This window comes from Vespula pensylvanica, chromosome 19 (assembly GCF_014466175.1).
Source record: "Vespula pensylvanica isolate Volc-1 chromosome 19, ASM1446617v1, whole genome shotgun sequence".
In the NCBI taxonomy this organism is placed as follows: domain Eukaryota; kingdom Metazoa; phylum Arthropoda; class Insecta; order Hymenoptera; family Vespidae; genus Vespula; species Vespula pensylvanica.
Window position 1 is genome coordinate 588,427 of NC_057703.1, and position 15,735 is coordinate 604,161.

The following is a 15,735-nucleotide window of genomic DNA, read 5'->3' on the forward strand; positions in this document are numbered from 1 at the left end:
ATATTAATAATTAGATAAAAACAATTGAAAGTATAGTTACACCTGTCAAAATTTTCATTGTATAATTATCATTTTATTCTAGTTTAGTACAATTATTCATTTTTAAGTTAAAAAGTAAACAAACAAAAAATAACAAACATTATGTTATAATTTCTAAGACTGCATTGTGGATTGCATTCATCATGACTAATAATTGTACGAGTGTAAACGACGAACAATTATTTGCATTAGAAGTTTTTGTGAAAGATGTGACTCTTTATGTAGATAAATCACAAAAAAAAGAATCAACTGAGTTAGGAGTCGATTTTAAATTCATTGACTTTCCTGTAATTAGGATTTTTCAACATGAATACAACCTAACCAAAACAGAAAAATCGAAAGAAATTTATACTGATACAAAATTTCGTATCATAAATTTTAATTGTGGACAAACATATTTATTTCCAAGAAATCCATACGAATTGATAAGTGCAATGAGATCTTCACTATTAACTTTAGATGTTTATAAAATAAAAGGTATATCTCTATGTCCATACGAAGTTATAAAAGATCCTTTAGGCGTAGCAGAAATTCCTTTGTATGGATGTTTATGCGATCAAATTTCGATGGCAACTAACGATTCCAATCACATGCCAAAACCATACGTTATTAAAAACAAATTCATTTTATTAAATCAAGAACGTATGATGTCTGGAATGATAGCTATTTTTTTAAGACTTTTATGCGTTGGAAAAAATAGTATTGTTGACTTTGCAAATGATGAAAAAACATTGTTGTTTAAAAATCAAAATTTCCCTGACGAATTTCGATGCATGAAAGTCCCTATTTATGACGAAGCTTTAATAAAAGCGCAAGAAAGAGAAAGGAAAATTTGTTTTCCTGATGAAAAACCTAAGTTATCTGAATTAGATACACCGCCTGATTCACATCTCGTTATTAATTTAACTCAAATTTGTACGATGTTGGCAGAACAAGATGGACTGCCTAAAGATCTTTTCTCTAAATTAAAACTTAAATTCACTAACAACTACGAGACTAACGATAAAGAAGAATATTATTCTTGGACTCCTGACAAATTAATAATAGATACTTCTGTTTCTAATGTACGTATAAAATCTCACTTCAGCAATAAACCTTGTTATTCTGTTGGTTGTTCTGGTGGACTGTGTATCGGTGGAAAATCAATATGGGAAGATAAGAAGTACTTGTAGAAAAATGTAAATATTAATTTCATTAATGTCTTATATTTTTATATTAAAAATGATAATTGATTATTTTTTTTTTTTGCGTGAAGAAATTCGAACACTGGCTCAAAACGTAAGTACTACGTATCGAACGAAGCGACGCGGAGTACTACACAAAGGGATACGAAGAGACACGAAAATATTGCACGAAGGCACACGAAGGTACTGTACGAAGATACACGAAGAGATACGAATGTTTTGTACGAAAGAGACATGACAGACGTGAACATATTGCACGGAGAACACGCAGAAACTTTGAAATATTGCACGAAGAGGCATATACGACATAAAAGCTTAGATAATAATCGACGATGTATATATATTCATTCCATTTTAGTAATTAATAGCTACGGGTGATTATAAGTTTAAAAAGCAATAAATTCATATGAATCATAAGAGCATATTACGGGTTATTGTAGATGGTAACTAAAGATAGTTAATAGCGCGCAACGAGCGATATTTGAAACTATTTAAAAATTATTTCTATTTTATTTATTTCATTATTTTATTATTTCAATTTATTGACGTAATAAAGAATCGATATTTGTTCATAAGTTATCTTTCTATACAATTATAATTTGGACAATTATTAATAAAAGTTTATTTCTATGCGATTGAAAAACAATAAGGTTTTGTAAGAATGTTTTATTAATACGTAATATTTTATATAGAACGAATTAGTTGACGATACGCATACGAATTGTAATCAATATAAATAGAAAAAATATAAATAGTTCGTAAGTTTGTATTCTATATAAAAAATTGTTTTCTCTACATCAGAAAATTATAAATAGTAAAGCTACAAAAAAAAATATTTCATCAGAAGGTAATTACAATCGTACCGTTGCGTGCGCATCATTGAGGTTATGTTGGACTCGTGACGTGCGCACAGTATCCGTACGCGTCTTTTATCATTTAATTACCACTTTGTTTCGTGTTGTTGGGCGTCGATAAGAGTTTCTTTTTTCTAATCTAGCGACCTTCAAGGATTCGTGTTAATAATCGATTGGATCTTTGATAGATTAAGCAGGATTTCTATTTTTTCGCTGATTCGCAAATAGAGTAGTTGCATGAGAGGATCGTCCATTATCTTAACGAACATAAGTAAGTTTGCAAGAACATCAGATTTCAGTTATTCAAATTAGAATAGTTTAATATTATGTAAATGAAGTACTACAAAAATTTGTGATACAATGAACTTGATTAATGATGTTACATTTAATTGTATTTTCGTAGTTAAATTTTTATCCATTTTATACAATTATGTTACTTTATGAACTCATAAAACTACAATGGAATGAAGCATTGATTAGGAGTATTTATAATTAGCTTAACTATATAATATTATAATAAAATAACAAGTAATAGTAACATATTATATTTGTAGTACAGAATAATACGACAGTAGGATTATTGATAAGTAGATTCATATTACATATTGAATGATCTACTTGCTAGGATGTACAGAGTTTTCTTTTTTAATAGAGCTTTTTGGAATTTCTTGTATTGTAACTATATTTAGATTGAAAATATTTCTTATGATATCATTAAATATAGCACATAGAAATGTACAGTCTGTAATCCATGTTGATACATTGATACATAAAAATACTTTGAATATAATTTGTAAAAAAATAGGTGTCCATAACATTATGCCAATTATTAAAGACACTTTAATTGTTTTTAATAATCTGTTAACTTGTATTGATTCTTGTAATATGTTGTCATATATTTTAATCTGATTGCATGCATGGTCAGGTCTTTTATTATTATACTCCATGTTGAAACAAGCATTACGAGAAATAATGTATCTAATTGAATTTTTTTCTTTCAGTTTACTTAATACATTCTGACAAACAAATTTACTACGTACTTGTAGAACGGATGACAAAATAATTGGTAAGAAATATATTATAAACATAAGCATAAGAAAATATAATCTTAAAAATTTTGTTGATATAATGCATTTATCCATGGTACATGTTGTAGTAGTCTCAAATAACTTGTCAATATCTTGATAGAGTTCTGTAGTAATTGTCACTGTTTCTATTGTTGAGATATTATTTTCAATATTATAATACTGTAATCCACTTTTTTTAATTTTGGTTCCTTCTTTCTTTTTATTTTCTTTAGAGGTACTAGTTTTTATTCGTGAAATAATATCTAGAAGAATTTTTTCTTTGGATATTGGTAATAAAGCTTGTTCTGTTCTATTTTTATCTTTTACCAATAAGGTGGTCATGTTTTCATCATTGATAAGACCATTATCTTGAGATATATTCTTATTCATTTTATTTTTTTCAAATAAATTTAATTGAATTGAAGAAACATTCCATGGCAGTAGTAATTTTTTAATCTGTTCTTCCTTTTCATTTTTTATTTGTACATTATTTTCGTGTTTAAGAAAAATATCAGACCAATTATAAGTTATATTATCATTTTTTATTATCCATTTGTTGTAACTTATTTCAGAATCAGTGTTATTAATGTTATTGATGCTATTATTTGGATCTATATAGTTTTTTGTGTATATTAGATCGGAAAGATCACTGAAGTTTTTATTTTCCAAATTATATGTATTGTTTAATGCCAAATTCATAATATTATATACTTTCGAAATTATTTCATTTTCTGTTACATTCAGATTGAATAATTTCATTGAATTTGTATCACTAACATAATCATTATAGATTGGTATAGTAATTCTTGAATGTGAATCTTCTGTATGTATCGTGTCTTCATTTGTTGTAAAACAATTATGAAAAGAGAAAGGAGATTCGTACATGCACTCTGCATTTTCATTTTGTAACATCATACCTATGTTTTGATAGTCTGCAAAATATAAAATTCCTGTGGAAACAATTGGTATCAACCACTGACTTAATACACTCATTCCAACAATGCTTTTATTTTTTGCAGAAATGTTTTTAAATTCTATGTTATGAAAAAACTGTGGTATCTTTTCTTCAATTTTTAAAGTAGTTATATTTTTGTATGAATCTTTTGATCTTATTAATTCTTCATTGTTAGAACTTGTATCATTTTTGTTTACAATTTCTATGTTATGGTATTCTGAGTTATCAATATTATCAGAATTTCTAATTGGATTTTGTTCCATGTTTATTTCTGATTGCAAATAATTGTTGTATTTATCACTAATAAATGTAGCACTTAAATTACATTGTATAGAAAATGTTATTAGTGATATAAATGCATTTGTAAAAGGCATTAAAAACATAGCATTGTGCATCAGCAGATTTTTAGTATTACATGCTGTTAGATTAAAATAATTTATGCCAGATAAGTTATATGTTTCATAAAATTGCAAAAATGTATCTGAATATTTATTTTGAGTATTTATATTTAAAATCCGCTTATTTTTATGGAAATAATTTGTATTGGCCATCATATCAGCATGATTTATGAGTAGCACTATTGCTGTGAGAACTGAATTTAATACGTCAGATGTTGACAAGATATAAAATGAAGACACTGATTGACACTTAAATTTTTTTTTTATAAGTATTATTAGTACAATAAAATTGAAGAATAGTAGAATATATCCTGCTACACCTATAGTTATGACGTTCATTTTGTTATACTATCAAAACTATTACACTTTTAATACAGTTAAATTTTTTGTAAAAAATAATATTTTGTTATATACAAGTCACTTGCCTGGATACTGTCACTAAAAGAATTTCTAGACTGTAACTAACTCATCTGACTACTGTTAATCTCTGGTAAAGCCATTGCATGTGGGTAGTGAATATGAGGGTCTGATACTATTATATAGATAATACATTTAAATAAAGATATAATGCTTGTAATAAATATTATCTGACAAAAAATAATTTCTATAAATACTACTTTATGATGTAATATTTTAATTATATCCTTAATTATACCATGGAAATATAATGCAATTAATAATTTTGTTATTAATGAAGTATTAATGTTTTATAGTTATTATTTTATTTTTATTTGCAGTTTGGTTCACAATAATCATGTCTATACGTCGGAGAACAGATCCGTTTATGACTCAACGTATATGGGATGCCATAAAAATTACAGTACATCAAAGAAGTTTACCTAGCAATGATCGCATGGTACGACATTTGGCACGCGTTTACGGAATTACGGAACAGCAAGCTCAAGAAGAATTGAACAAAGCTGTAGAAGATAATCTTGTTTTATTAAAAAAAGTACCATCAAAAACAGGAATTGAACAAGAAAGTTACAGATTACCCATAGAATCACCAGGAAATAGCGATCATGATTGGTATTGTTACAAATGCCAAAAAGCTGGATTAGTAGAATCTTGTCAACAATGTTACAGAGTATATCATCTTAGTTGTCATGTGCCTACAAATACAAAATTAAAAGTTTGTGACTTTTGCGAGGTTAATATAATAATAATAATTTAAAACTATAAGATATTAAATTTTTAATTTAAAATGGATAACATAAATATAAATATTTTTTAGAAAATAAATACTGACACATATCCAGATAAATCTGATCTCAATCATATACTTAGCTTTACATGTGGTCATTTAAAAGCAAAATTACCACTAGAAATTACGAATCGAACTATAGTTTTTAATAACGATCCTGTTGTTACACCACCAAGTGGATTTTCTGGACCTACTTGGATAAGTGAAGGTGAAGATGCATGGCGTCCAGGTTTTCTTATAAAAAAACATATGGATTTGGCAGTTATGGATTCCAAAACTAACAAGAACGAATACAATAATTTAGTGGAATTTCAAGCAGATGCACACAATATTCTGCATAATATTCTTTTATATCATGGAGGTAGAATATTTAACTTCTAAAAGTTATACGTTACTATATATACTATGTATTTTATTATCTATTTATTACAAATTTTATAGCTCACAGTATAATCGGGGAAATGGGCAACACAATGTATCAAGATTGCTGTTATGATCTTCAAGAAATTCGTCGGTGCGCAGATTGTTACCGAATATCGAATGAGAAATCGGAGAAAATGTGGTTCTGTATACCATGCAACCCACCGCATCAACTTGTTTATGCTAAACAAAAAGGATATCCTTATTGGCCAGCCAAAGTTATGCAAATTAATGGCAATGTCTACGATGTTCGATTCTTTGGGGGACATCACATGCGGGCTAACATAGAAAAAGTTTTTATTCGGCCGATTAGCGTCAGCTTACAAACTTTACAGGTAAACACGCGTTGCGGTATCCTTTGATTATACACGCGAAACTATTACGCGACCACTTTGAAAATTCTCGGTTTAGGTTACATGCAGTTAACAGTCTATTATATCACTGACATGATAGGAGAGAACAGTTGAGAGAAAACCGATTTAAAAATTGTTGTTGCACTTAGATAAATAACTATCTTAACAACGAATTCTTGCATAGCCTTCGGAAAAGGGAAAGTGGAAAGAAATGAAGGTAATGCCTATAAGGAAATAAAAAAAATGCGAGTAATTGTCCTATCATTGCATTTCAATTTCAATTTTGCAATGATACATTTTTTTCACACTATTTACTACTATTATTTCATAGATAAAGAGATCAACGGCATGGAACAGAGCTTTTGAAGAATTGAAACATCATCAACACTTACTACAAAAGTCGGGCAAGAATATTGAAGACATAGATGGTGGCAGTGACTATGATGGACCCAAAGCTGCAAAAATTCGGCATGTAGATTCAGCAAGTTTGAAAGAAACTTCTCACAACAGCAATACAACGAAACAGATTATAAAAGATTTAAGAGTTAAAGTCGAACGTCTAAGTACTGATGGTCATGGAGAATTAACAGCATCTCAAGAGACCAAAGGAAATAAATCTCCAAGAAGTAAAGCTGGAAGTGAAGAAAGACAAGTCCCACACTTGCCAGTAGCAGAGGATGAACCTACAAGAGAAATATCCAGTACATGTCCACAAGGTTTAAAGAAGGAGGGATCTCAAGAAGACATGGTAACATCTAGTTCTCAAGAACCAAGATCTAAATGTGTTCTCGTGCAAACAGAGCAAATTCAAACAGAAGTGATACCAGCAAAGGTATATTTAACTAATAATATATTATAAAAAAAAAAAAATTATGATGTATAAAAAAAGTATATTTTATTGTATAACATGTAAAACGTGCGTTAATATAACATGATACTGATTTATTCTGCAAAATGTTATTCTTATTTCTTATGAAAAAAATGTTGCAGATAAAAAGGGAACGTAGGACTTCTGAACAACCTATAACAACGGCGTTAGAAAAACTACGACGAGAATTGGAACTTGACAAATGCAGAGAAATGGAAAGACTTCAAGCAGAACATGCCAAAGAGTTGAGGCAACTAACTGATAGACATCAACAGATTATATCTGAAATTAAAAAGAAACAATGGGTATTTTTTGCATATACATATTTATAATTGTTTATGTTTTAACAACAGCGACAACAACAACAACAACACACACACACGTTTTAATTAATACTCATTATGTAATTACAGTGTTACAACTGTGAAGCTGAAGCTATATATCATTGTTGCTGGAACACAGCTTATTGCAGTACTGATTGTCAACAGGTTCACTGGCAACGTGAACACAAAAGGGTCTGTCGACGTAAACGCTAATTAAGTAGGAGGTGTAATAAGTCTTATAATAATGATTTTATTATGAAAATCTATAAGAAATATCATGTTTGTTTTTTTTTCTTTTTTATTAAAAAAAGATAAAAGCACAGTAATATATATATATATATATATAAATATATATATATATTCTTGACACTAATCTATTTTCTTCTTGTAGACTTCCTTCTTAAATGGAAGTATTTTTTATGCATAAATTTATATTTTTCGACCATACTATTTTATATTTAACAATATAAGTTATTAATTCTTTTATTCAATCTGTACAATTGTTGTTTTTTTTATATGATACAACATTTTACAATTACTGATTTCAAATTAAAAATCTATAACTTATGTTTTTAGAGAAACTATCGATTTTTCGTTATAATTGTTCATTATAATTGTCTAGATGAACAAATTACTGTCTTATTATACTTTCATTTAAGTATTTGATTTAACAATTAATTAATTATACAGACATACAATTTTGATTGTTCTTAATTATACTTATATTCTTCTCTTAACAATTCTGATATTACATAATATTAAGTAATAAATAAGTATATTTAATAAGTCACAGGGTTTGTGAATAAAAACAGTGATATTTCAATTAGTAAAAAATAGTATGTGTGCACAAAAGCAAGTTATAACATACTAGTCCAATATTTTTATTCATTCCACTGCTTCATACTTAAAAATATATATATTTTGGTTTGTAATTATAAATCATCTATAGAAAGTTATTTTTTTTTTTATTTCATTACATAACTTTTACATTTATATGAATATTAATTGATTTTATATTAGAGTTTAGATTAAATAAATGAATTAATCAGAAAGTTATAGATTTTAATTATGTAACAACAATTTGTATTTTTGTTCTTTTTTTTGTTCTTATTATCATTTGAAAATAAGCAAGTTGTTAAATAAATAATTTAAATAATAATCATAATATTTAAAATAAGGTGTTCTAATTAAATGTAAATTAATATTATTTTAAAATTATTATATGAAAATAGGAAATATAGATAATATATAGACACATATTGATATAAGATATAATTAAAAATTCTAGGTACTTTGAGTAGCTCTAACTTCTTTACCAACTGCTGCTAAAGCCATTTGACCCTTTTCTACAGCCTCTGTCACTTGTACATAGCTTGTTGCATCTATACTATTTAAAGAAAATTTTTCTAATAATTGTAATTCAGAAGGATCCAATTTTTCTCCAAGCTGTCTTAAAGCACTCAGTACTTCAGCACGTAATCGATCAGCAGCATCTTTATTCAGTTTTCCAAGTTTTATGTCACGTTCAATTTGAAACAGCCGTTCTCTGAGTTGATCAGGCTCGCGTCTTCCAAACATTCTAATTACAGCAGGAGTTTTGAAAGCTGCACTTATTGCTGCTTGAGCTGCCTGGATTATATAATTTCTATTAGATCGAATTTTTTACATATCATTTATAATCAAATATTTTTATATACCAATTGCATTGCTCCAAGTTGATTGATAAGAGTCATATTTCCAGAAATCATTCTTTGTAATGATTCATTTAATTCACGAAGTTGTTCCATTGTTTCTTCTTTCGCTTCTTCATATTCTTCATTAGTCATTTCATCTCTGCATAATATTAATAGTATATATAACAATATATAAATATTTTTATATTAAAAATTCATTCTCTTACTTGCATTCTTCAAGATCCTCCAATTGTTGTACTAATCTATCAAGCTGTTCTTCTAAATTTTGTTTCAATCTTTCGGTTTCTGCTTTACCGTGAGAACTCATTATTTAATAATATATATATTAACTTTTTCACTGATAATAAATAATAAAAAACTGCGGATTATATGTCAGAAATATATGTATGTATTGTACTTTTATTTAGAAATGTAGCAATGTATATTATAGTAATTATGTTGTTTCATATTGTTTACTTATAAAAAAATGTTACGTACATTAAAATCAAGTTTATATTTTCGTAATATACTGCTGTATTTAATGTACATGCTTGTGTAAAGTAGAAGTTATTGTTTCTTTTTTTAGGAATATTTCGATATAAGAGGTTACTAAGTACATTGGTTTTGTTTACACTAGTTCATAGATGTCACTGATGCTCATTTGATTCTTTAATATAAGATAGTCTTTTGTTATGATCGAACTGTTTAAAGATTTATTTAGATATATTTAATATAATTATAAAACATTCAACATGACAAAGCCTTTAAATCTTCGGGATGGGTTTACATTGAGGTAATAGAAAAAGTATATTATTGAATGTATGTACGTATTAATAAACTGTAATAATTGTGTTTTTCAGCGATTTATTGTCTCCAGACGGTTTTACCGTTGAAATTGGAGATGAATATTTCCAGGAAGAAGAAGAGGATAATTTTTCATATAATCCGAATGTATTTTTATCAAACGAAGAATTAATTAATATGCTTAATATGGATGATTTCAAAACTGACGAAACTGAAGATGATGAAAATGATGAAGCTACAGGTACTATGCTTTGTGGAATAAGCTTCGCAACAATGAAAACAAAAATGATTCCGGTAACAAAGGATGAAAAGGTATATTGAAATTAATAATAAAAATTTAACATTTTTAAAAATGAGTATTAGATAACATCATTGGATCGTTCTTAAATATAGGTTATGAAATTAATTAAACGAAAAGGAGTTGGTGAGATTGTACCATACAATGCTCAGGTCACTATCAAATATATAAGTTATTTTGAATATAATGATGAACCTTTTGATTCGACATATGCGCATGGGCATCCAAAAACTGTTCGTCTTAATCAGGACTTATTAATTCCTGGTCTAGAAGTTGCTATAACCTCTATGGAAAAACATGAAATTGCTATTTTTATTATTCATCCTGATCTTGCATATGGACGTTTTGGATGCCCTCCTCGTATTTTACCTAATGAAGAAGTTATGTTTGTTATTCATGTGGTTGACTTCCTTGATAATGGGTCAGCTGATACTTATCTTAATTTAAATATGGAAGAAAAAAAATTATTTTCAAATATTGTTAAATGTATTAACGATTTGCTTAATACAGCCAAATATAATTTTATAAACATGAAGACTAAAAAAGCTATACGGGTGTAGGTAACAAAAATATATTTTTATTTGTTACAAATATTAAGAATTTACTAGTATTTTAATTTATTTTTGTAGATACGAAAAAGCTATACGTTTATTGGAAAATGCAGAACTAAAAGATGATAAGGAAGAAGAAGAAGTAAAAAAATTACTTTCCAGATCTTATAATAATCTTGCAATATGTTTTAATAAAGAAGAAATGCCACGCCGTGCTTGCATGGCTTGTAACAAAGTACCCATACCTACTGTTAAAACTTACTTCAAGTATGTTTTCCATTCATATTGTTTCACAAGTCATGACATTAGAAACTAAAATGAGTTATTTTCTTTTTTTATATTACAGTCATGGCAAAGCACTGGTGAAAATTGGGGAATATATAAAAGGTTTGAATGAATTGCAAATTGCATACAAAATGGAACCAAAAGATAAAGATATATACAAAGAAATTTGTTTGGTTAGTGTGATATTATTCCATTATTTAATTCTTTTTTTCTTTTTCTCTTTTTTGTTACTTTTCTTTTTGTTTTTCTAAACTCTTCACTTTTTATTTTCATGGAAAATAATAGGCGAATGAAAAATATATTAAATATAATGAAATAGAAAAACGATTATGGTCCAATTGTTTCAATTTTTCTAAAAAAGAGAAAAAAGAGACTGAATTTCAAAAAGCAGCTCGAGAAATGTGTGAATCTTTTGCTAAAGATAATTATCTATCAAGACAACCATTTCCTGAAGGCTTAACACGAGAAGAAGAGAATTATATACGCGAGCAAGCAGCTGCATTGGGTCTTAATGTTGTTTCTCAAACAAAGTATGGCAAGAAGATGTTATATTTAACTAAAACAAAATATTGACTATGACGATTTTTAAAGTGATAAGCTAGCAATAAAAATAGTATTTTTTTTTTTACGAATCGATCGTAAAACGATGTGTTTAGTGAAAAAATAAAAATGATATTTTTTTTATTAATAGTATGAAGAAGATAAATGTATAATTTTTTATTTTTATATAATTTTTTTCTAATGAAATATTAAATAATATATGATAAAATTATATGCAAACATTTTATTTGCCATTTATTTGTCAATCAACAAAAAGAAAATTCATTCTAGATAAACCAACTTAAATCATGTACTGCAGCGGAACTGATTACATTAGATAGATGATAACCATTAGTTAGGAAACAATTTTGTCCTATTACTTTACTCAAGAGAATTTTTAAGGATAGAAAATTGTATTGTTACATAAGATTCGAATACATAAATAATAGTACCTATTGTTGGTCCAAGCAAATGCGATCATGTCGTTCATCGCTCGGTTTGTGTTCTTGTTAACTTTTCTAAGTAAATACTTTGCAGTCCTCTTTTAATATAGTGTCTAAAGTTTTTAGTTAATAAAATAGTAAAGTTAATCTGTTATATTTACAGATTTATCTAAAAGTTCCACCAATGATATGCAACACCGTTTAACAGCGGATAAATCACAAGGATTTTTTTTAGGAGAAGTACTTTTAGATGCTCTTGTTAATCCAATGGGTACAGCCCAAAATGATCGATCGGTTATAAATAATATTTTCGATCCGAATTTGATAGCCGAAGATGTTACATTCGAGCTCTATACAAGAAATAATCCTGTTCAAGCATATTTTTTGAAGGTGGATGATATAATAGGACTAAAAGAATCTCCATTTGAATCTGAAAATCCTACAAAGATACTCATTCATGGATGGACCGATAGTGCAAACACTTATTGGCTGCAAGATTTTCGACAAAATTACCTAACAGTGGGAAATTATAATGTTATTAGCGTCAATTGGTTCCCTGCATCGCTGAAAGAGTATTGGATCGCTGCAAAACTAACTCGCCAGGTTTGTATGAAATGTATCGATTTATACAAAAAATAAATTGTTAGTTTTTATAATTCTGAATGGATATATCATGCTTATAGGTCGGCAAATATATAGCAGAAATGTTGAATTTTCTTGTCTCACAAACTGATCTCTCGCTGGACGATATACATATATTAGGACATAGTTTAGGAGCTCATGTCGCTGGATTTGCTGGGATGGAAGTATCCGGAACAATTGGAAGAATAACTGGCATGGATCCAGCTCGACCAGGTTTCGAATCTTCGAGTTTGAACGATTTAAGAATACGTTTAGATTCTAGAGATGCCAAATTTGTGGATATCATACATACTTGCGCAGGGACACTTGGCTTCATTAGATCGATTGGTCATGCAGATTTCTATCCAAACGGAGGAACGTTCAGGCAGCCTGGATGTCCTGTCTTCTCAGCACGTAAATACTTTTAAATTAAACTCTCATTTAATACATGACAATGTTTTCTTATAAGTGTAAACTTTTTTTGTATCATTGTTATCAGAATACTGCAGTCATGCTAGAGCTCACGATTTTATGGGCGAATCTATTATCAATCCATTAACTTTCGGTGCTGTTCAATGCAATAGTTGGATAGAATTCAAAGCAGCCAAGTGCAGAGATAACTCTACTATAGTGTTCATGGGTGAAAACGTTAGTCGGAATGCTCGTGGTTCATTTTTCTTGGAAACTAATCCACAACCACCATTCGGAAAAAATGAGATATAAAGTTAGAACGCCAAGGAAGATTCTCATACTACTCTCAATATGTTCTCGCATCTATAAGGTGGTAAAAATGTATATATATTTAAGAAATACGACTACATTTGTGGTACAGAAACCCACTGATTGGAAAGTAATACCTTGTTACTTTGAAAGTATCACTTGAAATAATTTGAAAGTATACTTGAAAGTAATACTTGAGATAAATAAGATTATTTATATCGTTCCATTGACGATGTCATCCTCTCCCGACGGTTTCTCTATCTCATCTCCAAAACGCATCCTATATTTCCGACGAACGGTGTCCCATTCAACTACATTTTCAATTTTTGACGCCAAGATTAAAGATGATTGGCTTTGAAAAGGACTCGAACGTAGCAGAGCGAAATTATCGTTGTCCTTGTTGCGATCCAATGGAAGTATTTTATTATCCTGCAGAGGCAAAAACTTCATTAAATTCAACACCTTAAATTTTCCTATTTCATCGACTTGACAGTTATAACGTACTTGAGAGAATGAACTTTTCGAGAGTGTACGATTCTTCATAAAACCATGCATTACACTCATTTTTTTCTTTTTACTTGCTTTCTTCTTACACATCTTTACAAGATATGTTATCCACGTGGTGAACAGATTTAACGGCGAGGGAGCAGTTCGTGTTCTCAAAGAAAGAAAAATTATTAAAACGTCAAGCATATTATACCGATAAATGATACTTACTTTTGCATTTTACGTATAAGTTTACTGAGTCCGTATTTCCACTCTATATGACTTTGCGACTGGATGTTTTGATAGGTGTCACTCATCATAGCAATTAGAAGGTTGATCAAGACGATAACGGTGACAAGCATGTAGAGAGAGAATGATATCTGGAAGCATAACAAACGTTTAATTAGAGCAAACGACATAGGATATAAATGTTTTTTTGAAAAATCACCAACCTTAAATAAATATATTGTCCATTTTGGTTGCAACTTGTGCCTCACCGAAATCGAAAAATCGTCGGTATTTTTTTGTCCAAAAATTGCGAAGAAAAGGTATTCCGTAATGTGGATAGGATTGACTCTTACTGAAAAAAGAAATCTATGTTAAAACATCATTCTTAGCAACAAGGATATAAAGAGAAACATTTCTCGCAGCAATCCTGTCTCTACTGATATCTTACTTTCCTAATTTCCTAATGATCTAAGCTTTGATATATCGCATAATGATTGAGTCGTATCGATTCGTGCTGACTGATTTCATCTCTCATCAAGTATCATTCATTCGCAATCGATTGAGAGAAGGAATGTTCGTTGTTCTAATAAACCTAATAACATGCGATGATATGTGTGAGAAGAAATGTTGATTAAGTCGAGATAGAGATAAAGAGGGAGAGAGAGAGAGAGAGAGAGAGAGAGAGAGAGAGAGAGAGAGAGAGAGAGAGAGAGAGAGAGAGAGAGAGAGAGAGAGAGAGAGAGAGAGAGAAAGAGGAAGAGAGAAATAGAGTGAGAGAAGACATATCTCAAAAATATACTCATAATTAATAAACCTTTAGATGCATGAAGTAACGCTGAAGAATGTGAGTATAACGATCAACTAGCAGCATTGAGAACGGTATAACTATATTCTATAGTAATTAGGTAAACGTAGACACATCGCATGTGCATGATGAAATGAATATTTTTTTGAAGTCTTGTGGGATATGATTGATCATTAGCTGACAAGCTTCGGAATTCGCATGCCACATCGAGTACATTACGCTACGTGTAAGACTACAGGCAAGTTGTACACTCATAATTTGTCTATGGCACGATTAGGATGCATTCTAATTACGTGACCAACTTTAACAACGACTGTTCTTAATCGTTTCTCGTGAGTAACGTCAGCACATTGCCGTGCCATGCATTACTACGCATAACATTTTTATGCAGTCATATTCTACCTTCAAACAAATTGATCGATTATAAAATTCACAACAGAAAATATACACTACATATTACATGTAAGTGACTAACCGTAACACATAACGTGAGGTGGTTCCCTAACCAGACAGGTATATCCATGGTAGCCTCTAAAATATGGTACATGTAATCGATTAGATCATGGATCGACGTGGGATTAGGTCGAGCAAAACAAGTAAAGCGTACACCGCTAAC

General features: G+C 29.2%; 5 protein-coding genes across 8 annotated transcripts; 3 read left to right on the top strand and 2 right to left on the bottom strand.

Moving 5' to 3' along the window:
• The first annotated feature begins 1,076 nt into the window (after positions 1 to 1,076).
• LOC122635687 (zinc finger MYND domain-containing protein 11) lies at positions 1,077 to 8,597 on the top strand. Of its 2 annotated transcripts, XM_043826194.1 has the most exons (10): positions 1,077 to 1,217; positions 1,295 to 2,348; positions 3,079 to 3,143; positions 5,235 to 5,647; positions 5,732 to 6,062; positions 6,143 to 6,456; positions 6,659 to 6,691; positions 6,806 to 7,306; positions 7,465 to 7,647; positions 7,756 to 8,597. In XM_043826194.1, exons 4-10 carry the CDS (start codon positions 5,252 to 5,254, stop codon positions 7,876 to 7,878), a joined length of 1,881 nt encoding a protein of 626 aa, XP_043682129.1. In that variant the 5' UTR covers positions 1,077 to 1,217; positions 1,295 to 2,348; positions 3,079 to 3,143; positions 5,235 to 5,251; the 3' UTR covers positions 7,879 to 8,597. The 2 variants fall into 2 exon arrangements, with proteins under 2 accessions (XP_043682129.1, XP_043682130.1); XM_043826195.1 differs by lacking the exon at positions 6,659 to 6,691.
• Positions 8,598 to 8,825: 228 nt separating this feature from the next.
• LOC122635697 (protein LZIC-like) lies at positions 8,826 to 9,911 on the bottom strand. Its single transcript, XM_043826211.1, has 3 exons — positions 9,566 to 9,911; positions 9,363 to 9,498; positions 8,826 to 9,294 (listed from the first exon to the last, which is right to left on the bottom strand). Exons 1-3 carry the CDS (start codon positions 9,664 to 9,666, stop codon positions 8,950 to 8,952), a joined length of 582 nt encoding a protein of 193 aa, XP_043682146.1. The 5' UTR covers positions 9,667 to 9,911; the 3' UTR covers positions 8,826 to 8,949.
• Positions 9,912 to 9,956: 45 nt separating this feature from the next.
• LOC122635691 (inactive peptidyl-prolyl cis-trans isomerase FKBP6) lies at positions 9,957 to 12,101 on the top strand. The gene is made up of 6 exons (XM_043826200.1): positions 9,957 to 10,131; positions 10,199 to 10,454; positions 10,536 to 10,996; positions 11,070 to 11,258; positions 11,338 to 11,449; positions 11,562 to 12,101. Exons 1-6 carry the CDS (start codon positions 10,091 to 10,093, stop codon positions 11,847 to 11,849), a joined length of 1,347 nt encoding a protein of 448 aa, XP_043682135.1. The 5' UTR covers positions 9,957 to 10,090; the 3' UTR covers positions 11,850 to 12,101.
• LOC122635692 (pancreatic triacylglycerol lipase-like) lies at positions 11,669 to 13,791 on the top strand. Of its 3 annotated transcripts, XM_043826204.1 has the most exons (5): positions 12,113 to 12,338; positions 12,423 to 12,862; positions 12,943 to 13,114; positions 13,202 to 13,294; positions 13,380 to 13,791. In XM_043826204.1, exons 1-5 carry the CDS (start codon positions 12,296 to 12,298, stop codon positions 13,601 to 13,603), a joined length of 972 nt encoding a protein of 323 aa, XP_043682139.1. In that variant the 5' UTR covers positions 12,113 to 12,295; the 3' UTR covers positions 13,604 to 13,791. The 3 variants fall into 3 exon arrangements, with proteins under 3 accessions (XP_043682138.1, XP_043682139.1, XP_043682137.1); XM_043826203.1 differs by lacking the exon at positions 12,113 to 12,338 and adding an exon at positions 11,669 to 11,806 and having other exon boundaries at positions 12,943 to 13,294; XM_043826202.1 differs by having other exon boundaries at positions 12,943 to 13,294.
• On the bottom strand, positions 13,658 to 15,733 carry LOC122635696 (short transient receptor potential channel 7-like). Its single transcript, XM_043826209.1, has 5 exons — positions 15,595 to 15,733; positions 14,539 to 14,666; positions 14,318 to 14,466; positions 14,105 to 14,258; positions 13,658 to 14,029 (listed from the first exon to the last, which is right to left on the bottom strand). Exons 1-5 carry the CDS (start codon positions 15,602 to 15,604, stop codon positions 13,814 to 13,816), a joined length of 657 nt encoding a protein of 218 aa, XP_043682144.1. The 5' UTR covers positions 15,605 to 15,733; the 3' UTR covers positions 13,658 to 13,813.
• Between the last annotated feature and the right edge of the window lie 2 nt (positions 15,734 to 15,735).

Excerpts from the sequence above, each read along its gene's own strand:
- LOC122635687 (XM_043826194.1), top strand. The coding sequence starts at position 5,252 with ATGTCTATACGTCGGAGAACAGATCCGTTTATGACTCAACGTATATGG. Across the intron at positions 6,692-6,805 it reads GAAAGTGGAAAGAAATGAAG|ATAAAGAGATCAACGGCATG; the intron begins GTAATGCCTATA and ends ATTATTTCATAG. Across the intron at positions 7,648-7,755 it reads AAATTAAAAAGAAACAATGG|TGTTACAACTGTGAAGCTGA; the intron begins GTATTTTTTGCA and ends ATGTAATTACAG.
- LOC122635697 (XM_043826211.1), bottom strand. The coding sequence starts at position 9,666 with ATGAGTTCTCACGGTAAAGCAGAAACCGAAAGATTGAAACAAAATTTA. Across the intron at positions 9,499-9,565 it reads GAGGATCTTGAAGAATGCAA|AGATGAAATGACTAATGAAG; the intron begins GTAAGAGAATGA and ends AATATTATGCAG. Across the intron at positions 9,295-9,362 it reads AACTTGGAGCAATGCAATTG|GCAGCTCAAGCAGCAATAAG; the intron begins GTATATAAAAAT and ends TATATAATCCAG.
- LOC122635691 (XM_043826200.1), top strand. The coding sequence starts at position 10,091 with ATGACAAAGCCTTTAAATCTTCGGGATGGGTTTACATTGAG. Across the intron at positions 10,132-10,198 it reads CGGGATGGGTTTACATTGAG|CGATTTATTGTCTCCAGACG; the intron begins GTAATAGAAAAA and ends TGTGTTTTTCAG. Across the intron at positions 10,455-10,535 it reads CGGTAACAAAGGATGAAAAG|GTTATGAAATTAATTAAACG; the intron begins GTATATTGAAAT and ends TCTTAAATATAG.
- LOC122635692 (XM_043826202.1), top strand. The coding sequence starts at position 12,296 with ATGTCGTTCATCGCTCGGTTTGTGTTCTTGTTAACTTTTCTAA. Across the intron at positions 12,339-12,422 it reads GTTCTTGTTAACTTTTCTAA|ATTTATCTAAAAGTTCCACC; the intron begins GTAAATACTTTG and ends TTATATTTACAG. Across the intron at positions 12,863-12,942 it reads CTGCAAAACTAACTCGCCAG|GTCGGCAAATATATAGCAGA; the intron begins GTTTGTATGAAA and ends TCATGCTTATAG.
- LOC122635696 (XM_043826209.1), bottom strand. Across the intron at positions 14,467-14,538 it reads GGACAATATATTTATTTAAG|ATATCATTCTCTCTCTACAT; the intron begins GTTGGTGATTTT and ends TTATGCTTCCAG. Across the intron at positions 14,259-14,317 it reads CTTATACGTAAAATGCAAAA|AACACGAACTGCTCCCTCGC; the intron begins GTAAGTATCATT and ends TCTTTCTTTGAG.